The following is a 27539-nucleotide window of genomic DNA, read 5'->3' on the forward strand; positions in this document are numbered from 1 at the left end:
GCAGACTTCTGAAAAATAAGCCTCTATGTTCGAGTGAGTTGTTAGATGAGAGATGGCTAGTACTACACACTGTTGCACCAGACCACACGATATCCCATTTGGTCTGCTTATAAAATTTAAATTTAAGTCGAATTTCTGAAAGAGTTCTCCTTGGCTATGAGAGAAACAGACGAGCTTTAGTGTTCATGGGAAGTGAGCCGGTGAGTCACTAATTTACAACTGAGGGGACGCGTGATAGGATTCATTCTCCAATAAGTAAAACACTCAAATATTTAATACAGTTTGGCAATGCTTTCCTTGCTTCAATTATAATCTGAAACCATTTGGTGGATTACAGATTAAAAAATCTCACCTACTCAAACTCATCTCTCATGGTTTCTAAAATCATCCTAAAAAGCAATGACTGATATAGCGCAATCTGAAGGTAGAAAAATAGTTTTAGTTTCAGCCAGGGGCCATTATGCTAATCTGACCTGGCTGATCCGATATGAAAGTGGTTCTTCCTCTACATATCTCTCAGTGTTCAGAGCTGGGTGTACCGAACACAGCTCCATCTCAGCCCTTCCTCTTTGGCAAAACTGTGAGGCTGGCCTCTGCTAGCTGCCCATCTCCACAGACGTGATTCACCTACACTGTAACGGCTTTAGCTTATTCATAACAGAGTAGTAACACAACAGCCACAGGGTTCTCTTTCACAGCATCTCAAAAACAGCATGCATACTATTTAAAACATTATTCTGGAGCAAAATAAACTAAGGGACTGCTTTAAAAAAAAAAAAGCAAAACAAAAATCAGATGCACATGGAGGGCCTGCACTAATCCAACCCTGCTGGCCACTCAGGATCCGTCTACGCACACCCAACATGGGTTAGCGTAGACTGTTATCTGAAAAAGCATTCCATACAGGCAATATCTGCCTTCCCCTGCTTGTCAATGAAGCCCCGAATAATGAATTTCTGTCACATGACAAACATATTTGAATTATTCAAATTAGAAATGCTCAGAAAAGGCTTTTTACTTTCTCTTGGACAAATTTCTGTTTTAGCTAATTACTGTGTAGACAGTATTTTCTAGTTAGGGTCAATGGGCTTGGTGACAAAATACTTCTGATAAAGTGTACAATTCTTGAAGGACACAAATATAAGACATTTTACACGAGACCCAAAGAAAGAACAGTTTGCTAGGAGGTGTCTGCCAGTCAGGGCCTTTGCACAGGGAACCACTGTAAAAGTGGCGACCCCACAGGAGTCAAGCACTAGCTTTGGTTAAAATTCTAAGCTATGTCAAGTCCAACATTCGTTTTAAAAATTAAATGTGTTATTGCCTAGGAGAGTTCTTTCCAACCACTTGGTCAGTCACTAACAAAACATGGTTTCCACATTGGGGACCGACAATAACTTCCTGAAAAAAAAATGTTCTGGTACATTTTGTTTAGTCATACAAGAAAAGGTTTTATATTTTGAATTCCTAGAACTGCAAACTTTGCCTTTATTCTTCTTAAAATTGTTCTGTCTTACAATAAAATACATACATATACATGAAGAATCTTTTAAACAAGTATGCTTTTGAACCTCATACTGAACAAAAACAAATTCAATAAAAAATAAGTCTGGCATACTGCACATTAAACACTGCAAGGCGACACCAGGGTCCTCCCTGTGACGCGACGCTGACCCCTGTGGCTGGAGAATCCACTTGACTTAGAAAAGGCTACAGAAACCCAAGCGCAGGATTACTGTGCTCCTGTGCGGATCTGGGCCCAACAATGAATTCCTACACAAAGTTAAACTTTAACCTCGGTTAGGAACAACTGTGTGTCCTGGAGCCCGCTGGCCTGTGAACACTCCACCTTTGTACCTCTTGCAGGAAATCATGTTCTCCTTCTAGCAAACGGTAGTGTTGAAGTGGATCCCTCATCCAAATAACGCATGCCCTACACATCCCCAGGGCGCCCACGCCTCCTTCCACAGCATGTCCCTGTCAGGGCCTGGTGAGGTGGCAGCCACTGACAGAGGCTGAGCAGACCCTGCAGGTGGGCCGTCGGCCAGTTCCTCACAGGGACCTCTCACTGCACCTAAAACAGGTCCTGATGGAATCCATAAGAAATGTTTTTCCGTTTTAAAGTGTATCTAAAAAAGATGGTTTCCCCTCCAAAATTAGTACAAAGTTAAAAGAAATGCAAATTAGCTACAATTTATTCCAAGCACAGCACCGCCAGAAGACGCGCACACACACTATTTGGTGTCGGTTCTCCTCGCACTCTGTTAAGGCAGTGGTTTCCACAGGTCAGTTCGGAGAGAGGAAGCTAGTTCGTGGCAGTTTGCTTTGCAACTCCATTGTTTTTTCTCTGGGAACATCTCACTTCATTCCCTGAAATTAGTGCTTTTGGTTCTGAGCTCCGGAGGCTGGGCTGGAGCCAGGGGGCTCTTCCCGGCACAGGGTGGTGCGGCTGGGCTCTCGGCAGGTCCTGGCTCCACACGGGAACAATAGCACTCCTCTTCTGTCTCAGCTTTTACTCAAAAGTCATCAAGTTTGTAGGAACCTAAAATACACAAGCAGCCCACACTAACTGCTACCACTCCAGACTGACTGCTTAGCTGTTTCTATGGTCACTGAATACATCTGCCACAATGTCCTAAAGTGACTCATTCCCCAAATCACCCTGGGGCGAGGGTTCTGTAACCTGAAATTTAATGCACAAATTGTATTGTTATGTAATACAGAAATTTATACATAAAATATAGTGTTTCCTGTTAAATAATCTGTGTTTAATAGTTTATGTAAAATGTAATAAACCAAATTCAGCATTTATTTTGTCTTGTTATTTAGCCAAGCCCAGATCACTCTGACTTATGTATCTTTCTGGAGACAGCCTCGATTTTTAGCCCAGGCTAGCCTTGGGCTTGTGAGTCTGGGCATGTGAACAGGAGGCAGCCTTTACATGTCCTTTAAAGCGAATGTGATACAAGATGGTCTGTGTGGTTTATAACAGTGAGTCTAGCATGCCACATCAGTAGAAAGTCACGGTTAATACGCTTTCCCACGTTGATGTGCTTAGACAGGAGGAAGGACACAAGAGTTTTTGTGCCTTACAGGGGCCTAATGGGTGTTTATCAAAATAAATAAATGAATGAATCAAAAAAATATGACAAACCTCACAGGACAGAATTCTATACAATTACCCTCAATTTCTCTGTGTACATTAAATAAGCTACACTGACAGTTTTATAGCAATCATAAAGGAGTTTGCTATGAAAACCTGAGAAATACTAAAGAGTCAAATTTATTAGGCAAAATTATCTGACGCTTTCTGATTCAAAAATAAACAGATTATATATGTAACAGTTTAGCACTTTGAGATTACACTGTATTTAATTTGATTTCTTATATGTCTGAATTAAAACAATTATTGTGTTGGGGATGAAACTCAGAAGGTTGAACACGCTGGTCAGTGTCTCACCTTGGTGCGTAATTCCAGTCTCTAACCCTAACCCTACCTAAGGGCTACTGAGAGTTTCATCGAGTTACCAGCACAGACTTCCTAAATGCTGGCAGAGCTTGTGGGTCTGCGGTCCCCTCCTCACCCTTAAAGTGGCTCAGTGCCTCTCACAGGCCGCATTCTCTCTGAGACCTGCTACCCTTTGGAGCTGGAGCCACAGGTAGCTGGGTCACTAGATATGGGTGATGGGACTTGAACTCTGGTCCTCCAAGAGCAGCAAGCATTCTCAGCCACTGAGCACTCTCCATCCTGACATGCTAGCTTTTGCATGAAGAGTTCTACTAGACAATATTATAATCGAATCATAACTCAAATGCTTATGTGTTTAAACTCCCAGATCTGGTGGTAAGAAATCTTTATTTTAACAAAGTGAGCCTCATATATAAATCGCCCAAATGTCTTAAGGTATTTTGCCTTTAGGGTCTTCAAATAATTTTCAAACTTCACAAGTTCTATCTGTAAATTAGCTAACACTCAGAAACAAAACCATTTTGTACATCTGTGTGATATTAGGAAGTTTTATTAATAAAGTAAAAAAAATCTGAGCCTTTCTCTCTGTTGGTATGCATATACTTCTAAATTAATCTTGGTACCTTATGTTCTTATAAATGAATTAATACTCCTGCCTATATTTAAAAAAAAAGGAGCATGAAAAAGAATCTGCAAGGCTGACTTATCACAGGTAGAATTAGGTCTACCTCTCATTCTGCCCCAGACACTAACTTCATATGGGCAAACCCTTTATATTTAAAGTCCTACAAGGAGGTTGTGAAAGGCTGTACCAAAGTACATCAGTGAAGTCAATGTGACAGAAAGACCTACCCCAGTGACACAAAGGAAAAGAAAATGTCATCTGAACTAAAGTCCCAGTATCTATACCTGTGGACCTGTGGAAATGGGAAGTCATTTAGTGTCTTTGAGCCTGTTTCCTTATTCATCAAGAGTTATGATAGATAACCTGATATAACAGGGTAAAAATCAAAGCAATATTAAGCCTTCTAAAATTGTAGTGCATAATGTTATTTCCAATTATCTGCTGATAGGCACTGATGATACAAAGATATATTGTAAGTGCTAAGTTTGTGATTTCCAAATACGTGTAACCAGAAAAGCTTGGAGTGGTATCCACAACTGTGGTTGGGTTTTCTGTCTGTTAATCTGTGGTCTAGGTAATCTCTGCAAGAGGGCATGAAAAGGCAGTACAATAGACAGATGCTCCTTTGAAACAAACCTTTCCATTAGATCACCATGGTTTCAGTAAAATAAAAATAAATGATAAATTTGAAATGGTCCCACTGAAAACACAGGAATCCAATTCAAGTTGTTGTCAAAGATAAACCAGAGCTCTGTGCAAGTACCATCTTCTGAGCTGCCGCCTCTGCCCAGACACTGTCTAAAAACCTCTAGCTTCATCTGCACACTGGCCGCCCCCCAACTGTCCCACCACACACCCCGTTCTTATGCAGCCTGCTCCTTCCCTACCACTGCCTCTGGGAAGGCTCAGTCACAAGTTACCTTTCCCTCCTGTCTCTCTCTCTTTAGTTTATATTACACAGTTTTGTTTACTTATATCTTTATATTTTAGCGACTGCTCTGAATAATTAAAAAATTAAAAAAATTAATTAAAAAAACCACTAGGAACATGATTCAGCTACACTAGTGCTAAGGCAGGAGGATCACAATTTTGAGGCCAGCCTGGGCTAACACGTTATGAATCTGTCTCTTACATACATGAATGAAAGTTCATGCATTTAAAGTTTAAAGGAGGAGGGGGAGGGCGAGGAGGGGGATAGGAGGAGGGGGATAGGGCGAGGAGGGGGATAGGAGGAGGAGAAGGGCGAGGAGGGGGATAGGAGGAGGAGGAGGGCGAGGAGGGGAATAGGAGGAGGAGGAGGGCGGCGAGGAGGAAGAGGAGGAGAGTTCACCTGTTGTTTGTTACTCTGGCAGGCCGCACTCAAGTGTTTAAACCACAGCATTGCATTCATCCTGCTGCCAGCTTGAAACTTGTATGAATTTCCTGTAATTGCCAAGAGCAAGTAGAAAATAATAAATATAAAACTATAACACAATATTCCTGCCAGATACGTAATACTGAATGAAATATGACTACAGAGCTCAGTTTCAAAATTTCCCAATGGAAATTCTTTATGCCATCTGCTCACAGGACCTAACATTTAGAAAGTCACCTTTCAACCATGCATATGGTAAAGGTTCCCTAAATATTCATTAAATAACTGTGTGCTTCTCTAGATATGTCTGGAAATACTGTCACCTCACGCCTCTCTGTACTGAATCTATGACTTTGCTCATGCCAAGCCAGCACTACATCCTCAGACCTCAACCCTGGTTCTTAATATGAACATCCGACGTTTCCTCTAAAAGTAGTTTGGAGGTTTTACCTGTTAATGATTCTATGCATCTATCACTCACATATTCATTCCTAATTAAATAGCCATTTATATAACATTAATATTGTTAAGACATATTTCAAGCTATTACAGATTTTCGGATCTTCTGGGAGGTTCTCTTGGAAACTGGAAGCCAGGGCTTCTGACTAAGTAAGTGCTCTACCACTGAGCTTAAAATCTCCAGCCCTAGGGTAACAGCAAGTGTTTCTCTTGGGAAGTTACCCTGTGTGAACCTGGCAGGTCCTGTGTCTAAACGCCTTCAGTGTGTGACAAGACGGGAAGTGAGGAGGGGTTTTCCATGGCGCCACACAGTGAGTGAGTGTGGGTGACTGCGTGCTGAGCCCAGCGGTCTCCTCTTTCATCACTGTCTATCTTCTTGCTGAATCCACCTCTCTCATCCTCTGGGGTGCGGCGCCTACACCAGCAGTATTCAGTGTTTCCTTTGAGATGCTACTGAAGAACTGTTCCCCTTCAGAAGCTGTTGTCTTGTTTTTGTGGAATACTCATAAACCATGTTATTCCTCTTCGTTTGCTGAAGTCAGGGAAGTATTGCTATTTAATCTGAATAAAATGTCTACAATTGTACTGGTCAAGGCTATAGTTTAGATTAGTAAATACTGTTGCTAGCACGAACCATAAAAACCTGTGCACTCCAAAATAATTCAATAAAGTATGCTTAAGAAGATGGAAGGAAATCAAAAAATTTATCAGTAAAACTTAATCAATAAAGGTGATCCCATTTTAAAAATGCAACTTTATGACAAACAGCTATGAGATTCTAAGGGACTGAGGCTTTAATTTAGAGAGCTGAGTAAGGTATTCTTACTCTGTGAGATGATTTATAACCAATTTGATGCAATTTTTTCTTGCATCTAACATACAAATCAAATTTTTAATTTAAAATTAAAATATATGAAAAGCTATTTGTTGATACAAAAATCACACCTGAACAGATGTAAATATTCAGTTGTGAAGTTAATTAAAGGTAATCTATTTCAATAAGAATTGCTAAGTGTACGATTTGCAAGATGTGCAAGAACTGTCCAGATGGAGTCCTGTGGGGTGGCTGTCAACAGCAGCTGGTAGGGGCTGTGAAGGAGAGCAGCAACTGCTCAGGACCTTCGGATGGAGCCACTGACAGCCACCAAGGGTGCGGCAGGCCAGGCGGTGTAATTCTGACAAGCCCACACTCCAATTCTTTTTGCCTACGTCCCAGACTCCTATGGTCAGGTCGAATGAATGTTTCTATATACTGTATGTAAGGGATTTTATTTTAGAAAAGGATTTGAGCTAAGCAAGCAATAAAGTAACAATAAAAATTATGTAAGGGCAAGGGCAACTTTCAGAACTCGAGAATGGTGTTACTGCTGGGTACAGATGATGTGGCTCTCTGCATTTACGCACGGCGAGCTTTGGTCCACAGTATGGTGTACACGCTCCATACTCTAGGTTCCTTGGGTTTTTAATTAAAGCTTAACACACAATATGGAATAAAAGTGCTCCCACCAGATACAATTCCTCAAGCCCTCCTCTGCTGCTAACACAGCAGCACGCAGACCAAGATCAGGAGTCAGTGGCTAACGGTCACCTTTCTCGGAGTCGGTCAGCAGGAAGAGGTCGGGGTGCTCTGGGTTGTCGGCCATCACCACCATCCAGCCCAGCACAGACACGTTCTTATTTGACGTTGATTTGAACTGAGATGAGAGAGGAGCAGAGACAAGAGAGATGACGGGTGACTTTATGTCCCGTTCTCAGTCCAAGTCAAAAGTGTGTCAGGGAGCTTATGCTCAGTGTCCACATGAGCGAGAGGCAGCTGGGTGACGGCTGCTGGCCCAGGCCGGCGTGGCACGCGCCCTCTTAGGGGCTGCCTCAGTCCAGCCATCTCCAGGGTCAACTTTCATGACACCCAAACTATTCTACTCTGCATTCCCGAAGGGCATGCTAGGAATCTGCTGTTCACAGCGTTACCATGGAGAGAAGATGCATCCCAACACCTGTGCTTCTTCAGCCTGAAAATGTCATGTGCCAGTGAGGCTATTGGACAATTCCTACTTGTATTTTGCAAAAGCAAGATAGAAAAATTAAAAAAAAAAAAGGACGGTACTTTAGGAATGCTGGCTACTTTTATAGCTAACAATTCTTTGTATTGAGAAAGGGGTGCTATGAAGAGCAGAAAATAAGGTTAATCTCAGTAACGGAAATTAAAAACGAATGTTTAAGTAGTGGCAACTTAATCCTAGCAGCATAAAAAAAAAACAAAAAAAAACCCAAAAACCAAAACAACAACAAAAAACCTGCTAGAAGTCACAGTACAGAGTAAAACAATGAACAACACTTCTACCCTAAAAATACTAGTGGAGTGTGCTTTGGTGAAATGAAGAACTTTATTAATTAGAATATGAACAAGCAAAAGATCTATACAGGCATTATATAGAAGAAAAAAAGCACAAGAAGGGTGAAGCTCACTAAACAACCAACAGGACAGAATAAAGCAAGGCCTTATGCACACAGGCAGCAAAGACCAAAGGGAGCCAGCCTCACTATTCCCAGTGACCAGGAAACTTAATTTGCCCTTTCAGGGAAAGGCTGGTATTTTTATGTACAGGTTCTCAGGATATACCCCACAGAACCTGTACATAAAAATATCTGCAGCACAGCGGAATGGGGGCATTATGCTAAGTTCATAGAATATAAGCCTATTCAACTACGAAAAGAAAGAAACGACAACTCCAGGCACCAACAGTGACTGTCAGCGCTTGGGAATGCACACGCAGCTGGCTGTGGCACTGCACACTTGTAATCCTGCCTAGTTTATATGATCAGCTAAGGTGACATAGTGAGACCCCCTCTTCAAAAAAGGGAGAGCGCACACGTGCACATGTGACCCCTGAGGTTAAGGAAAGCAGAGCACTGACTACAATGGGATGCAAGACGTTCGGGCCTTCACAGGTGAGGAAATGTGCTATTTCTTATTCCAGGAGGGCGGAAACATGTCTGCTTATTATCTTTTACAGCTAAAACTACTGGAAAAGGAATGACTATAGTACAACAGTAATGTAATGCACCCTCCATTGCTGCTGGGAGTTGCAAACTGGTACAACCACTCTGGAAATCAATCTAGCAGTTGCCCAGAAAATTGGAAATAGTTCTACCTGAGGACCCAGCTATACCACTCTTGGGAATATACTCAAAAGATGCCCCACCATGCCACAGGAGCACTTGTTCCACTATGTTCATAGTGGCCTTATTTTTGATAGCCAGAAGCTGGAAACAACCCAGATGTCTCATGACAGAATGGTTACTGAAAATGTGGTTCATTTACACAATGCAATACTACTCAAATACCAACAACGAGGACATCCTGAGTTTTGCAGGCAAATGGATGGACCTAGAAAATTTCATCCTGAATGAGGTAACTCAGACCCAAAAGGACATGCATGAACTACAGGGATGGAAATGGAGAGGAGCCTGAGGAAAAGAAGGCCAGTAACAGGCCCAAAGTGGGATCCAGCTTAAGGGGAGGTTCCAAGGCCTGACACTATTACTGAGGCTATGGAATACTCACAAAAAAGGACCTATCAAGACCACACTCTGGAAGACCCAACAAGTAACCAAAAGAGTCAGATGCAGATATCTGCACCCAACCAATGGACAAAAGCTATTAACTCCTGTTGTTGAATTAGAGAAAGGCAGAAAGAAGCTGAGGAGGGCAACCCTGTAGGAGGACCAGCAGTCTCAATTAATCTGGACCCCCGAGATCTATCAAACACTGGACCACCAAACAGGCAGCATACACCAGCTGATATGAGGCCCCCCAACACACATACAGCAGAGGACTGCTGGGTCTCTGTTCATTCAGAGATGATGCACCTAACCCTCAAGAGACTGGAGGCCTCAAGGAATTCAGAGGTCAGGTGGAGGTGGGGGTGGGGACATCCACGTGGAGCTGGGGTGGGGAGGAAGTATGGGATGTGGAACAGTGGGAGGGTAGAGGAAGGGGAATAAAATCTGGAGTGTAAAATAAATAAATACAAAATAACTGAAAAAGAAAATACTACAGGATAGTACACTTGACTGCTCATAACTTCAAAATAAACAGCACAATTTACTAATATGAGCTTCCTGACCTCTGCTGCACTGTCAAGCAATGTAAGCCCATAGTAAAGTGGGATGAGCTATAAACTGATATTCCTCAATATGCTGAACCCCACAGGTCTGGAGTCAGTCTTCTCTGGGGAGTGATGCCTTGCCCCCAATGCCGTCCTATGCTTGGAAACAGGGCCTTTTTTTGTGCTGATATGGACAGTTTCATGCTAATTGTGTCTATTTATACTGTAATTTGTGGGTTTTTAAACTGATCAATAGCCTTCCTTGCTGTGGTAATTTGAATGCAAACGGCCCCACAGGCTCATAGGCACTAAGTGTCCTTGTTGGAGGAAGTTCATTGCTGGCGGTCCGTCAGCTCTGAGGTCTCAGAAGCTCAAGCCAGGTCTAGTGTTTCTCTTTTGCTGCCCATGGATCCAGATGCAGAACTCTCAGCTACCTCTCAAGCACCATGCCTACCTGTGTCACCGTGCTTCCTGACATTAAGGTCTTAGACCAAGCCAACCCCAACTAAATGTTTTCCTTTATAAGAGTTACCCTGGTCATGGTGTCTCTTCAAAGCAATTAAAACCCTAACTAAGACAATTACTGCTAATTATTTTGCGTATTTTCAGATTTCTGCTATTATAACCACTACAGAAATATTCTTCTACCAACACCTTTGTTCACTTGTTCAAAGAAAACAAGTTTTCCTGAGATGAGGAACTGCAGTATTGAGGGGAGAACCAACCAGGTCTGCCTACCACACATGTAACCTTACCTCACAGCCGATGTAGGCTCAGCAGTTTTTACGAGCGAGCATTTAATTAAGGTGGTTAGTTAGTGCATTTTATCTTCTGGTCGCTTTCCTGCTCGGTTTATTCTTTATAAATACACAACTTTTATACATGTTTCAAATTTTAACCAATCAAACACATTTGTCCAATCATTATCATGTAGTGATAGATTTAAACATAGATGTAATTTTTTTTGCAATGACGACACTTTACCTAAATCTTTTATTATCATCAGTATGCTTTCATTTTTAAATTTCAAAAATAGCGATATAACAAAATAGAACCCATTTTTCTTCCCAAGTTATTTTTCACAGGCCAAGAAATAATAAATAATAAATAACTCCAATATAGGTATATATGTGGCAGACATATGGCTGGCAAGTATTTTTCCTCTCACTTCCTTCATTTTTGAGACTAGGTCTCATAAAACAGCCCAAGTTGGTCTTGAACTCATGATAATCTTCTTTTCGGTCCCTCCCCAAGGTCTCAGATCAAGTCCTAAATGGTCGCCTCAAAACACATGCAAATAAGAGCAGCACTAACTGGCTTCAGTAGGTTGCACACCAAGGGTAGGGCATAGATGTGTGGGTATACAAAGAAAATAGTGTCATGAATTCCAGGAGAGATTCAAGAGGAGTTGGGGCAGAAATAATTCACATAAGCTAATACCTGGTATACTATAAAAAGTAATCATTCTGTAATTAAAGAGTGCCAAGAGGCTTCTAAAGAAACATGGATGGTAGGAAAGCGGGTTACAGTGCCCACTGGGCCCACTCGCCTCCTCAGTCTGCAAAGTCTCCCTCTGTAGTCTTGGCTGTTCTGAAACTCACTGGTGTGGCCTCAGACTCACGGAGGGCACAATTCCTCTGCCTTTGAGTGCTAGGATTAAAGGCATGGACCACCATGTCCAGATGGACCATGAATTTTAGTATGTTTTTCATTTCTATTTTACATTCCAGGAAATGAGGCTGTGAGGCAAAGGTTTTGAGCTATCGTCTTACCCGAACTCAGGGCTGATAAAGGTCTGATGCCATGGTAGATATTTGTAATCTGTCATTTTAACGCTTGCAATGAAAAATGTGTTCAAAAAAACTTGAAAACACACAAGGGATTCCAAGGTACCGCAGTGTGGCCCCTTTCACACATTCCAGAATGCTCCCTTACATTGCGATGGTTTGTACACACTTGGCCCAGGGAGTGGCACTATTAGCAGGTGTGGCCTTGTTGGAGTAGGTGTGTCACTATGGGTGTGGGCTTTAAGACCCTCATCCTAGCTTCTGGGAAGCCAGTCTTCTCCTGTTCGCCCTTGGAACAAGATGTAGAACTCTCAGCTCCTCCTGCACCATGCCTGCCTGGACACTGCCATGTTCCCACCTTGATGATAATGGACTGACCCTCTGTACCTATAAACCAGTCCCAATTAAATGTTGTCCTTATAAGACTTGCCTTGGTCATGGTGTCTGTTCACAGCAGTAAAACCCTAAGACACACACATTCCAGTGTGGCCGCTTACATACATTTCCAACTCTAATACTGCATGCCAGGAGGAAGCAGGAGAGCTAGTGGGTGAGGAACGCGGCCCTCTGTCCTATTAGGGAGGGTGTTTCCTTTAAAACCAGGAAGAGGTTGAGAGACAAAGCTGTGGCTTTTGAGGAGGAATACTTACATGCTTTCTTTCTGTAGCCTTCAGAGATTTGGCGGCATAGTAAAAAAGCTGTGTTCCACACAAGGCTGCCCAATACTTCGTCCAAGATGCTACCTGTGGAGGATAAACACACGGATAACTACTGAAAGGGCTTGACTCCCCCTTCTTTGTGACAGCACTCTACTTTTGCTTCAGCTGTTGGGAGTTGGGAGTTCAGAGGCAGGTTACAGCACTTCTGATATCTGTACCTCAGATACCCCCATCACGTCCAGTGAACATACTTTAGTGTGGATCCAGTAATTCTTCAAGAATCCTGTAACTTTTAAGGAGACAGTAATGTGCTAGCCTGGTGTACACTGGTGAGGACCTGAGTTCAGAACCCCAGCATGTAAAAACTGGGTGTGTCTGGGCAGACACAGGCAAACAGATTGCTGGCCATCCAGTCATCTTGTGGTTCAGTGAGATCCTGACTCAAAAAATAAGGGGGAGTGATGAAGAAGACCTGACATTGGCCACCTGCGTGCAGAATTGTGCATTTGTCTGCATGTGAGTATGCACAAGCACAAACTCGTGAATAAGTACAGACACACAGACACTGAGCTCTTAGTGTGTTTACCAATCTCTTAGCATTTTTTCGTTTTTACTCAATCAAGACATTGTACTCTTTCTCTATAGACATCACATACCCACTCCTCAGTTTTATCATACTCTCCTACAGTGTCATTCTACAATTCCTGTACAAAATAAAGTCTGGTTAAAAAAAAACAAACTCATGCTTCCAGCACATGTTTTCTGCCTCACAAACACCACAAATCAGCCGCTTTTCCTGCAGCAAGAACCTCATCAATCCTGATCTATTTAAAGACAAACTCAAGTTTTTCTTTTCCTTCTCTTTTTTCTACACAGAGACAGGGTTTCTCTGTGTAGCCCTGGCTGTCCTGGAACTCACTCTGTAGATCAGGCTGGGCTCAAATTCAGAAATATGCCTGCCTCTGCCTCCCAAGTGCTGGGATTAAAGGCGTGTGCCACCACCACTCAACAGGAGCAAACCTCATGTCACTGATGTTTTACTTGAAGGACTGCTGAGGTAGAAACGGTTTCTGGCTTTCACTTCAGCTCAGCGTAGCTTTTCATCTTCCAGTCATTTGTAGTAAAAAGAAAAACTTTTCTTAGAGCTCAAATTAACATGGTGTTGAGAAAAACAAACTTATTTTGTTCTATATTAAAGGCTCTTCCCCATAATCTTTTTGTTTCTAGTATGATTATTGTTTGGAGAACATTTAGTATAGGGATTCTGTTTTACATGAAAAAACATTGCATTAAAAAGTTTAAATGAACTGATGGAACAAAACTGGTCAAATTCCATTTCTCAGGTTTTTACTTACAATTTGTCTACACATATTACTATTTTTTTTTTGACACAAGCTTTCACCGTATAGACCAGACTATCTTTAAACTCACTGAGATCCACCTGTCTTTGGGATTAAAGGTATGCACTACTACATCCAGCTTATTACTGCTATTTCTTAATAACAGGGTTCACTAAAAAATAATTTTGGATGATAATTACCTTAGAGGTTGAAGAGAAGTGAAGGATTATTTGGTTTAAGTATGCTTAGAACATCATTTAGCTGCAACCTACGTGGCAGATTTACTACTTTAAGGAACAGCAAGGGAATCTGGAGGCCCCAAGGCCCAACTCCTCTGCCTTCCTTCTGCATTTCCTGTGGGCCAATCATTTAAATAATACTTTGAGGTTGGCCTGAGTCAACAGGGAAAAAGAAGTAACTACAGGAGTCAGAACAAAAACCTTACCAGGGCCCCAGACCTTAGCACAACTGACTCCATGGTGGAAAATCACTCAGGCTGTAAACCTCAGCACAGACACAGCACCACCCACCTAAACTAAGACAAGGGCCAAATCCAAAGTCCATACAGAGCTCTGGGGAAGTCTCAATGTACTAACCTTGCCTTTTGGCTTCTGTAGTTCCACTTCAAGCTGACTTGTTATGTGGAGATATGTCAACCCAGAACATAGTTTTTATGGTTAAAAGCGCACCCTGAGAAAGGCTCTGGAATAAACTGGGAACTCAAACACCCAGTGTAGTTTCTGGCCAGATAACAGAAGCTTTCTATTGGCTGAAACTCACGTCCAAGCAGTCTTCTTTGCTGAATACCCCAAATTAACAACCAAGTACACGTTCTCTCTGTGTGCTCACCCTCCTGATTAAGAACAGAGTTTTCCTTGTCCAGGATTTAAATGGAAGGAAGGAAGGAAGGAAGGAAGGAAGGAAGGAAGGAAGGAAGGAAGGAAGGAAGGAAGGAAGGAAGGAAGGAAGGAAGGAAGATACTAGGAAAATGTATAGGTTAAATGACTCAAGAAATGAGCCTTACTGTGGGTTTCTTGCCTTCTTTTAACAAGGTCTTCCTCCTGAGCACACCTTGAATGGTAACTGCTCCCGGGTACAGATGCACGGCCAAGTCTTCTGACTCTGCAGAGCTGTAACAAGGAGACCAAGCAGGAAGCAGCTAAGCGTGGGTCTGCAGTGGTCATGGAGAGGGTTCATAAATAATCTCATATTCTTACGTTTAAAACTGAGACTTTATTGAGAGCTGGTAAGAGACTGAGGATCTTAAAGACTTACTGATTTGAAAGTTTTAAGCTGTTGTAAAGGTTAATTAGGAAGTTATTAAGGCCAGCAGATGTTTAAACACATTCATCACATATTTCAACAAATGCAATTTAGAGAGAAAGCAGCAATTTACTTTAACTAAGATTAGTTAAGATTTTAAGGTAAATTTTTCTTAGCATGCCACAGTACATCACTGTGGTAAACCATCAGAAACTTTTGTCAGGAGAGACAAGGATTTTGTTACAAGTATTTAAGTATACAAAACAGAAATACAAATAACAAACTAAAACAAACAAAACCAAAAACCAACCAACCAACCAACACGCCACCCCCTCCCCCCAAAAACCATCCCCAGAAAACTCCCACTTCCTTTTAAAGTATTTAAACAAAAGTGACAGTGTCAATCACCTGCTTTTAGGAACTGGCTTTCTGTAGTAAGTTTCAGTGACATTCAGAAGCCTAACAAATCTCTAACAGAGAAAAGCCTCACACTCAGGATTCCCTTTTCATATATATTCATTTTAATGTCTTTCCTCAGCTGAGGTCAGAGCCTACGTTTAAGACAGAATGATTTAAATGGCAGTCTCTGGTGATGTGTTATGAGATGTACAACTCTTAAAACAGCCAAGAATGTAGAAGCTCAATTTTCTTTATGATTATTTAGGTGTCTTCAAAGTGACAACTAGAGAGGTCACGTTCCAGCTGTTGGTAGGAGGGGCACCTGAGATGAGACACCATCAAGCTGACAGGGCTTGCTTCTCAGTTAGTGCTGCTGGTCTAGCCTGAGGTGACTTCCTGCTGCTAGAGTCCCGCCCCCACGCAGCTACCATCTGGAGGTGCTCCCACCCTAAACAGTTCAGAGGGGCCCAGCTCAGTGGAGAACTCAACAAAAATTACTTACTGAAATAGACTTCCCTAAATTCAGGCTTTACGGTTTAGCCGAAGAAAAGAAAAAGCTTTTACTTTAAAAGGACAAACTGATATAATCTTACTAGCAAAATAAATTCTGTGATTGTAACGTAAGAAAAATAAATTGATTTTTATATAGCTCAGCCATAATTAGTATCATTAGAAAGTGTGTCATTAAAGGACTAACAACTTTGCAGCTTTTTAAAAATGTGACATAAAGATGCAATTTTTAGTAATTAGCCCTGTGATTGAGAAAATGCTTCAAATTTAAACTGCATTTAATCTTGGAAAGAAAGTTTTCATGGGCAATTTGTTTAGTTTTAAAACCAATTAGCTGAGGAAGAAGAGAAAAAAAGTCAGACCACACCCAAGTGAGCCAGCCACCAACACCGGAAGGGAGCCTGTGGGCCCGAGGCAGGGGAGTGTACCTGCTGGCCTTCGTGTGGCTTCGATAGCCATTTCGGGGCATTCTTGTCACCGGGCCGAGAGAATGATATAATCTGTTCCTGTTGGATTCCATTATAAATTGTATATATTACACATATTTTTATTCATAGGTTCATTATCAATATCTAGAATAGTATTCTAGTTTCCTATGTAATTTAGCTTTCTATATAATCCTTAAAAAGGGCAAGATATGGTTCTTTTTTAAGACATGCAACACATTTAAATTTTTTTCTATTGACTCTAGAAACACAGGTGTAAAGTACATGCTATGCTATACGGCAGGTAGCACATGCACTTATCTTCACACATCCGTTAAAAGGTTAACAACTATTTATGGCCAAATAGTAGGAAACCTGAAAAATGCTCCAAAGCCCCTGTGCTCTCCTTGGATTCCAGTTTAAGTATAATATGTGGGCATATATAAATAATTAATTTTATTCTATGTCCCTCTGAAGACACCTAAAAGTAATGTGGCTTATAAAACTTAAAATAAATGAGGAAAATCTCTTATTAGAACTTAAAGCAAACTAATAGAGACAAACTAAGGAGTAACTGTAGGCATTTTTAAATTTCATATCAACTAACAAAGCCAATAAATGATAAGAACGTTCACTCCAGATCTTGTCGTACTTGATACAGGAAATACACCCAGAAACAATGGTATTTCTTGGTTTGGGAAAGTGGAGAAAGTCAAAAGTGTGTGATATATGATACTTGGAAGTAAAAAGCTACTATGGAATTTGATGTGTCTCTAGGAGAACTGTGGTTAAAATCCTGAGAACGACTCAGAGGCTGAGGCTAGCTCACGGCCTAGCATGTGCTACATGCCTACGGCCAAGCTTGAAGCAGGCATTTGTTATGCATGTGGGTCAGTGGGTCAGTGCTATTCAAAGCTAAATCTCTCTGGGCTGCATTTTTTTTTTTTTCAGCTGTTTTCAAAATGTCTGAAGAGCCACTACTTTGAATTTGTCACAAATACAGACATGTTAGCAGCAAATGTATGTAAAACAAACTATTATACAAAAAAAAAATCACTATTTTGAGGTATGGAAGTTAAGACCCTATAAACTGCCTTCCTAGGTAAGCTGCTGGGATGAGAACACACTAATGCAGCAGCCACAGGGCCTAAGTAAGGCCTTATAAAATGCTACCCGATATTGTTAACCTAAAAATCACAATATACACCTTAACCGAGACTGAGGTTATGCGTTTTCCTGAGGGAAAGGCACTTTTTTACAAATTCAGAGAGCAAGCCCAAGGTAACTTTTATGTTCTGTTTCAGGTAAACTCAAAAGAGTGAAAGTGGGGGCTGAAGAGAAGGCTCAGCATCAGGAGCCAACACTGTCTGCTCCCGGAGAGGGCCTGGGTTCAATTCCCAGCAGCCACACAACCATCTGCAACTCCACTTCTAGGTGATCTGACACCCTCTTGATCTCTGTGGGTACCAGGCATAAAAATGGTACAGACATACACACAGGCAAAAAGACTTATACACACAAAATAAAATAAACCTTAAAAAAATAAGTAAGAAAGAATGAAAGTAAAACTTCAGAAGAGAACACATAAACCAAGTTGTTACAAATTCCCCAATGGAGACAACAAAACGGTCCATTCAGTGTATGAAAGATCAAAAGTAGATGTTTAAGTGAAATCTTCATAATACATTCCCGAGAAATCTTTAAAGAGAAAGTTTCCAATAAGCAGCCTGAAATTAAGATGACTCAAATATAATTTCAGATGTTCCTCTTAAAAACGAGTGATATGGTTTTCACAGAACTTAAATATTTAATCTAAACAATGATCTTAGGGCTCAGCAGAAGGCCTTAGGTCCAATCCTTAGGCTTGCAAAGCAAACACCACCACCTACCTCCCCATCTCCTGACTATACTTGATGCTTACAAGTTCAGATTTGGTTTACATGTAAAAATGGAACAATCCTTTCTGTCAAGTCAAACGTCTTGAGCCCGAGGATACTGAAGTAATGACGTTGAGACTTAGAATCGGTGTTTAGCAAATACCTATCTGGATAACCTTTCACTAGTCTCAGGGAGATCTTCTATTTGATGAGCAGTGGAGAGTACTGTCTGCACACAGATGGCAGTTTATAGCTTAGGAGGAAAGGCGGGAGCACGGTTGTACAGCAGGCCCGTGTAGAGCACTACTCAGACACAGACCTTTATGTCAAATATCGGTCTTTACTTGTAATTTTACATTAGCTGTCATTCTGTCCTTGGGAAAGCAACAAAGTGATAGATAAATGTTTTACCATTAAATTATCCTGTCCTAAGGAAATAATCTCATTTTGGAATATAGAAGTTAATTATGGTTATTTTAATTTTTATTAAAAATTGATTATTAAAAATCTACATTACAATTTCAAAATTTCAAAACGCATATAAACCCACCAAATAAACATATATAAAGATCACCAGTGCCACTCTCATGTACAATTCCAAAACTAAATGCCCACTTGCCATTTTTTTCTGACCAGTAAGAACCTAGTCGCTTAGTGATATGTCACATGTGCCTCCTCAAGCTCAAATTCATGTGCGCTTTAAGACAGACCAAAGAAGTTCAAAGCCTTATCATTTCTCCTACCTTTCAAAAGCTGGCCATGAGGTCTCTTCGCTTAGTTCAGAACCATCACTGCTCCCTAAAACCAAAAGTTGTTCTATTATTGTTATAGAAGTGATTTTTCCATAAATAAAATAAAATTATACTTCAAAAATAAAATTAATAATGTTAATAATATTAATAATCCTAGTACTTAGAAGGGGGAGACATGAGGGTTTAAATTCACAGGCAGCTTGGGTCAAATAATATTTGACTCTGTCTGAACACAGACACAAACAGCAGTACCAGACCCGTGTGGGAGGACTGGGGCCGCAGCTCAGGGAAGGGACCGCATCAGACGCTCGACACCACACAACTGAAAGTTTTCTACCATCAAAGTGTACAGAGAAAAGGCTTTTCTTACTAAGTTTGCCATAATGAAATCGGAAGAAGTTCATGGCATACTAATTTCCTGTTTTGAAATCAATATACCATGATTAGGATAAATAGTCTAATGATATCTGAAATGGAGTTCCCCAGGGTGTGGTATGATCTGAACACCACTGTGTTACCATACAGGGTAACTGGCAGGACGCAGCTTGATTGCAAGGCTTCCCACAGGTTTTCTAGTAAGGACAAGGTATCATCTGACTACTTAAGTTAGACTAAGGGCCTCACGCTGGAGACCAGCTCTTCAGGTATCTGTATTATTTTCAAAGGCTGTTATGTAGACAAAGAGTAGGAGATTATTGCATATTCAAATTGAGAATATCCCATGTAAGTCATTTTCCTCCCAAGAGTCTTCTTTTTTCAGTGCTGGGATTCAAACCCAGAGGCTTGGGCTTTTAGACAAGTCTCCTGGAGCAGACATGGTGCCGCCCTATATATATCTGCTGGTATGAACTGGGGCTATAAGCACACACTGGAATATGCAGAACTCAGAAGGAAAATCAGGACTGAGAACTTAATGGAGACAGAAGATCAAGGAAGGGGCAGGCCCTCACCCTGATTTCACAGAGGCCCCTCTGATGGTGCCAATTCCACCCTCAGGTGATAGACAGGAAGAGAATCCAACTCACCTCTGTTCTTACTGTTGAGATGACTTACTCAAATTACTGTCTGTCTGTCCTCCCTGCTTGTCTGTCTGGATGCACTGCCCATCTATCTGCTCATTCGTTCATCTGAATGTGGTCCTGCCCTCTGTCCTTTGTCCCTGGACTCCGTTCTATAGCTCAAGTCTGATCCTGTAGCCCCTCACCCCAGACCTGCCGGTCTGTGACCTCACTTCCGGTTTCCCAGCTGAGGCTCCTTGCCTCCCTGATCCTCTGTAGCCATTCCACAACCCACCTGTGTCACTTGCAATGTCTGACATGGAGCTAATATCAATTAAGACTAGAATAAGAGAACCTGTGTTTGTCTTGGCACGTAGCAGTGACTGACAAGCTGCTGTCGTGACATTGTGGTAGCTGTAAAAACCAATACTCAATAAATCCTGACACCATGGAGATTCATAAATGTCTCATCTATTTCTGAAAAGACACACAACAAAAGTAAAAACTACAGCTAAACTAGGGCATAATTTTAATACAGAGGGAAAAGCTAAATATGTATACAAAATGTTTTTTCTTAAGTATTACACTAGATTCCATTGGAATAACAAACTTTTAACTGAAAACAGGTTTTATTTCTTACATCAAGGTTGATGCTGCACAAATGGCTACTTAGAACATCAATAGAGAGGTATTATTCAGGTAACAATCTGTCTTGTCATTTAATTGGCAGCATTTATATAAGAGGAGAACACCAGCATCAAGTGCTGGGTGGCACTGGGGGCTCAGAAGCTATTCTGGGTTTAGGGTTTGGAATTCTCAGGCTAAGGGAGTCAGTAGCTCAGACGATAAATCTCTACTGACACTGAGAGGTTATATCAGTACAGCTCAGCCCTTGAGCAATGTGACGACATGAACCACAACTGAGCATATTATGGGTATAGTTTTTAATTATAAAAAGAAATAGTGACCAGATAATAAAACACAGTCTAAGAAGAAAAACTGGGGGCTGGAGAAATGGCTCAGCAGTCCTGAACATATACTGTGCTGGCAGAGCTATGTCTGGGCAGCTCACACAGGCCTGTGCCTCAGCTGCAGGGCTATCTGAGGCCTCTGCCTCTGGCTCTCTGGGGCATTTGTGTGCATGTGCATCATGTGCCCATAAGCTGACACGCATACATACACAAAGAAAAGGTAAAAGAGGCTAGACAGGACGTCTCGAGGGTTAAAATGAAGACTGTGCTGCTCTTTCAGAGGACCCAGTGTGGTTTGCAGCACTCATGTCCAGTGGGTCACAACCACTTGTAGATCTGACATCATCGTCTGTGTTTTGCTGGCCACACACTTACAAAGGCACATACCTATGCAAGGCACATACACAGGCATGCACATACACATGATTTATAAAAATTTTAAAACAAAGAAGTTAAACAATCAAACTGCAGCACCATAATCAATCATATATCATTCAAGTCTCAACAAATACAAAAAAAAATTGAAATAATTTCCTGTATTATGTCAGACCACAATGGAAATCACACTAAAAATTAACAATAAGACAAACTTCAGAGTTCATGAAAATACTAAGAGACAAAACAACACAGTTTTGAATGAACAGTTTAAATAGAAAAATGCCCATGGACAAATAATAATGGAAGCACAACCTATTTGTACCTCTGGGGTACAGCCCAGGCAGTCCCCAAAAGAAAGCTAAAGCTGATGGCTATTAAATGCTCGTATTTAAAAAATCTCAGCAGCAGGGCTGGAGAGGTGACACAACAGCTAACAGCACTGACTATTCTTTCAGAGGACCCAGGTTTAATTCCCAGCATCCATATGTCAGTTCAAAACTATCCGCAACTCCAGGTCCAGGGGATCTGACACCCACAGTCATACATGTAAGCAAACACCAATGCACACACAAAAAATAAATCATTAGAAATGTTTTAAAAAAAGATCTGAGAGTTAACAAAAAGCACCAAGACTCTCAAATGACAAGCAGTCAACCCCGAACACCAGTAAATGGCAATAAAGATTAAAGAAGAAATTAATGAAATAGGTTATAGGAGCAATAAACAAAATCAGCTGGTTCTTTGAGAAAGCTGACAAACTCAGACAATTTGAAAGAAAGAGGTTGAACATATAAATTAATAAAATTAGAGCTCAAAGGTTTCATTACAACAGACTCATAACAACATTATTGGAGATTACTATATTAGATTTAAACTCTGTAAAAAGCAGAGAAACTCAGAAGAATTTCTAAATGCCTATTATCTTCCAAAATTAAACTCAGAAGATACAAATATCTCATATACCCATTTCAAGCAAGGGGATTGAAGCTATAATTACAAGTTTCCCCTCCAGTTAAAAACTTTGAGATCCCTCTCACCCAGCAGAATGGCTGTCACCAGGAAATCGGACAGTGAATGCTGGAGAGGATGTGGCGAACCCTTATTCACTGTTGGGGTTACTAATTAAAGCCACCATGGACATCAGTTTGGATCTGACCCAGCTACTTCAGTCCTGGGATATACCCAGAGGTATACACCTACTCCAGAGGGGTCTACACCCCATTTACTGATGTTTTACTCACTGTAACAAGGATGTGGAACCAACCTATCCATCAACAGATGGACAAACAAAAATCTAGCATGAGGCCATAAAATCTTACGAAGAGCCAGGCAGTGGTGGCACATACCTTTAGTCCCAGCACTTGAGAGGCAGAGGTAGGCGGATTTCTGAGTTCAAGGCCAGCCTGGTCTACAGAGCGAGATCTATCTAGGACAGCCAGGGCTACACAGAGAAACCCTGACTCGAAAAACCAAAAAACCAAAAACAACAACAACAACAAAACCCCAAAACCAAACCAAACAAAAAAAAAAAACTCACAAAGAAAAAAACAACAGCCCTGTAACCCTGCATGTTCTCCCTCATATGTGGATCTTAGACTGTATGTATGTAAAGATGTAAAAAAATATACATGCGGGTACAGTGTAACATGTAGAAAAGAAAACAAGAAAGGAGATATTCAAGTCTACCATGGGCTTTTCTCCTCCTCTTTTCTGGTGGTGGATAAGTGCATAAAATACTGACAGTAAAAATCTAAACTCTGGTGTGAGGTCCTGCAGCATGAGAATAGCTATTTCACTGAGATATACAGACTTTGGGTCTGGTTAATTTTGCTGTACATTTTTTTAAATTTGCAAATTCTTTATAATAAAGTTTAAAGTATTAAGAACAACAACAATAAACTACCACCAACAAAAGACCACAAACCAAACTATCTAACCAGGGCTTTGCACCCGTGGCTCAGTTACGGTTACCAGCGTTGCACATGAACTTTCTCTCTAAAAATCCTTCGTTAATTTTTCATTTTCATTTGTTACTGCTTTTCTTTCTTTTTCTCTCTCTCCTTCTCTCCCCCTCCCTGCCCCAATTGAGCTCCTCCTGCCTCAGCCCCCAAAGTGCTGGGATTGCTGTTGGGCAACTGGCTGCAGTGTGGACCTTGGACACCCTGTAGAGGCCTGTTTTAAAGGGACGGTCGCCAGGCTCGGCCCTACTGGGAGTGGGGAGGCACGGAGGGAACTGTCCTAGAGAGGGCCCGAGGATCCCAGTCCAAATTCTTTTTCAGTTTCCACTTCCAGGTGAGACTGGTTCTGCTCAGCTGCATGCTTCCGCCAGGGCAGGCTCCCCGGCCGCAGGTAACAATCACAGAGGAAAGCCTCTCAGGTATCTATGGGGACTTACTAAGGGAACATCTACATACGGATATGTTTAGCATTTCCCTCTTCTGCACTGGGGAAATGGCTCAGTGGGAACATACTTGCTGCCCGAGAATGAAAAGCCAAGTCTGAAACCCTAGGAGCTCACGCCAGCACAGCAGTGTATGCTTGTAACCCCAGCCCCAGCAGGACGAGGCAGGAGGATCCTGAGGCTTTGTTGGCAGTGTGTTCCAGGTTCAGTGAAAGAGTCTATTTCAAAAATAAGATAAGGAACGACAGAGGAGGACATCCCAGGACAACCTTGGCCTCTACACATTTGGTGCACACACACATACACACAAGACAACTGCTCTCTCCCAGACAATGGGCTTCTGTCGAAGCACATCTGTCTTCTCCCCTTCACAGTTTCCTTTGCTAGTCCATCTTCTATTAGAAAATAATTTCTATAAACTTCTATATGTGAAAACATTCTTACTTATTTATACTACACCCAAGTGACCTAAACAAGCCTTACAGTTTGGCGTGTTGGCACTTTTCCTATAGCTGCAGACCGGGCATTCCCCAAGCAGGGTCCAAACTCATACATCCAGTGACTTGACATCTCTAGTAAGGACCAACCAAGTTCTAAATAAAATTCATCCACCTCTTCAATATGTACATCAGCGGTCAGCATCGATTCCCTCCCAGTCTGTATTAAACTGTATAAAAGGGCCACAGCACTAGGTGTTGAGAACCACTGTGCTAGGGTTAATCTGTTTTTGCAGCTGTTTTGCAGCTGAGAACCACTGTGCTAGGGTTAATCTGGTTTTGCTGTGTTTTTTCTTGCTCACTCTTCATCCTGCAGCGGCTGGAAGCCCGGGCAGTCTCTCACCTATGGATATTCCGCTGGACAGCGTGGAGCTCTCAGCGTGGCCTCGGGACGGAGCGTGCGGCTCCATGACGCTGTCATCCAGCAGGTGCCGGGGCCCTGCATTTGGGAACGTCGCGCTCTTAAACTCTGCTGTGTTCATCTTATGAATGAAACTAAAAACAAAGAGAAACATTCTTTATAACTTCCTAGGTTTCTAGTTCAGGATATAAAAGACAATCAAAACTGCTTCCAGAGTTTGTTCTGAAACAAAGCCATGCCCACTGAGCATGTGCCCCTCCTTTAGGAATCAATAGTGCAAACCTAATGATATTAAGTAAGAGCAGCGTTTCTTTTCCTTTCTTTCTTTTTTATTTTTTGTATTTAGGAATACAAACAGTAGATTTTTAGAGTTTAATTTACTATTTGTATTTGTTATGACAAATAATAGCTCTTGATAACAAGGCCTCAGTTTTAACAAGAAATGTTCGTGTATTACTATGGCTCTCTAAAGCCCTAATTTATCTCCCTCAACTGTGGGCATTTCTGAGAACACTCAATTCCAAATCCAGGTATAAGGAAAAGTAAATTCCTTTAAGCAAATGAGGTAGTTGTTTACTGAATCTGACTAATGTTATTATTAACAAAAGCAATCACATAAGCACCTAATTTCTACTTAAGTAAATGGAATATAGAAGCATGTTTTACTAACAGTAATAAAATAAATCCATCTACAAACAACTTAGACAAATTGCTGACTTGTAACCCAGGCTGTGGCACTTCCTGTGTCCATGTGGAATAAGGTTCCGAGGGGACGGGGGCGTCTGTGGCAGGAAGGCTCCCTCGGCCGCGGCCGCGCTGCTCTTCCTCCCGCCCTGGGGCGAGGCGCCCATGTCAGGACCTAGAGATCAAGGGGAGCAGACAGGGAAATTGTCACAAGCTTTCTAAGGATCCTTAAAAACAAAAACAAAACCTCTCTGATATAAAACTGAACTCTAAATTTTTGATACTGTTAGCCCTATTTAATTGACTTGAAGAAATACTTATTTTCCAAATTCTAAAATAAATCAACTATACAAAAATTTTTATCTCTCTATGTACATTAAACAAAGACAGTATAAAAAATTCCATACTTTATATAGGAGAAAAAAAGACAGGCTTGAACTCTTAATTCAAAAACAAAATCTGGACTAAATCCCTAAATCTTCTGAGTCCTAGGTTCAGTAGTTTCAATTTGATACCCTGCTTTTTATATATAGCTTTGAATTTACTTAAAGAAATGTACAGGCTAGGTCAAGTATTCAAGTTAGAAATTATCTGTATTGCCCGACACTGGGTTTAATTTATGTGAATAAAAAACACCTCATAGTGTATGGCTTTCAAAATACTTCCTCAATAAAAAGCTGCTGGGCACAGAACCTTAGTCTCAGCACACAGAAGACAGCTGCAGGTAGACTTCTGGGAGTTCCAGGCCAGTCGGGGCTACATAGTGAGTGATAGCGTGTCCAAAAAAGGCTGGTCATGGAAGTGTGCACCTACAACCCACAAATGGGAGGCTGAGGTGGGCGGACATTGAGGCTAGCACAAACCATACAGTAAAAGCCTGTCTTAAGAAACAAACACGTGGGGCTGGGGCACAGTGGTTGGGCACTGGCTGCTCTTCCAGAGGTCCTGAGTTCAATTCCCAGGAACCACACGGTGGCTCACGACCAACTATAACAGGATCAGATACCACCTTCTGGTGTGTACTTTTATTTATATATATATGTAGTAAACCATTAAAAAAAAGAAACTAACAAAGGAATGAAAAGCACGTTTGAGAGGCAGGCACTACCTCCGACTGCTCAGAGTGGACGGCTTCATCTAGACAGTGTCACAAAGGTTATCCCCAGCCCCGACCAACCAACCCAGCCTTCAGGGATTTTTAGAATATGTACTAAGCAGCTTAGGTTCAAGGTTTATATTGATACTTTTTAAAAGGTACTTTTTTGTAGCAGTGTAAGCCATGCCAAGTCTTCACTTAGTCTACAGTATAGTTCTCTCATCTGAGTTCAGGGTGCCTGGTCTACTTGATAATGAACCCTTTGGAAGCTCCATTACCAAGCAACCGTGTACCAACCAACAGCTATGGACTAACCTGCCAGGTCTTCCCTGGAGGCAGCTGAGCGTGGTGTACTAGCTCCGGGTTCTATCTTTAAGGAGAGCCTAAATTTCAAAAGAGCAAAACATAAGAAACAATAAGAATTGGCAAAATATTAAAGTCACGTTTCCTTATAAATACTCAGTAGGTAGCTGGAGCTGACTCAGTGTCTGGCAGTGTAGAGGATGGCGCAGCAGACGCACGCCCACACACCCACACACAGTGTTTGGCACACTGCCTGCCTTTCCTAGCACTCCCCCCTTTCTGGATAGAACAGAACAGGAGCTGGCTGGCTGCATCCCAGGGCTACCTACAGCAGGACCGACCACTATTCAAGCATCAACAGTACCAAACCTCCACCTCGTAAGAGTGATGTCAAGTCACCAAGAAGAAGGACTATTCTGTGTTAAAACTATGTACTAAATGAAGATATTTCCCAACACAGCTGGAAGACACAGATGTTGTTTGTAACACTTATGCTGGCCTTGATAAATGAAGATGCCTGAAGACAGGATGAATATCATTTCCATTAGTTAAGTGTTTCTTATTTTCTTTTCACCCACCACAAAAGCCACATTATGTGGCTGCAGAGGTGGAAGTGGTGAAAAGGTCTGGATGATTTCCAGAGGCCCAGGCTAGATTCCCAGCGCTCACATGGAGATACACAACCATCTAAGGAGTCTTCTGACCTCCAGGGGTACCAGGCATGTGCCATGTGACAGACTGAGTTCTTTGAGAAAAAGTATACTATCTGTTTGCTTCTCTAATCTAAGCAACTAGCATAGTAACTGGGAAAGGCTATTCAGC

At 41.6% G+C, this 27539-nt stretch overlaps 1 protein-coding gene across 10 annotated transcripts in view; it reads right to left on the reverse strand.

Annotated features, from left to right (window-relative positions):
• Nucleotides 1-764: 764 nt before the first annotated feature.
• Nucleotides 765-27539, reverse strand: part of Ralgps2 (Ral GEF with PH domain and SH3 binding motif 2) — a 126726-nt gene continuing 99951 nt past the window's right edge. For 9 of the 10 annotated variants that reach the window (XM_052200592.1, XM_052200585.1, XM_052200583.1 and 6 more), the window contains 10 exons: nt 26730-26797; nt 25352-25493; nt 24617-24768; nt 19020-19074; nt 16403-16480; nt 14827-14932; nt 12454-12546; nt 7496-7601; nt 5425-5516; nt 765-2542 (listed from right to left, as the gene is read on the reverse strand). In XM_052200592.1, coding sequence (XP_052056552.1) covers nt 2513-2542; nt 5425-5516; nt 7496-7601; nt 12454-12546; nt 14827-14932; nt 16403-16480; nt 19020-19074; nt 24617-24768; nt 25352-25493; nt 26730-26797 — 922 coding nt within the window. In that variant the 3' untranslated portion in view covers nt 765-2512. The remainder of the gene's footprint in view (nt 2543-5424; nt 5517-7495; nt 7602-12453; nt 12547-14826; nt 14933-16402; nt 16481-19019; nt 19075-24616; nt 24769-25351; nt 25494-26729; nt 26798-27539) is intronic. The other variant, XM_052200593.1, reaches the window with a different exon arrangement.

Source organism: Apodemus sylvaticus, chromosome 12, assembly GCF_947179515.1.
Source record: "Apodemus sylvaticus chromosome 12, mApoSyl1.1, whole genome shotgun sequence".
NCBI classification, from domain to species: Eukaryota; Metazoa; Chordata; class Mammalia; order Rodentia; family Muridae; genus Apodemus; species Apodemus sylvaticus.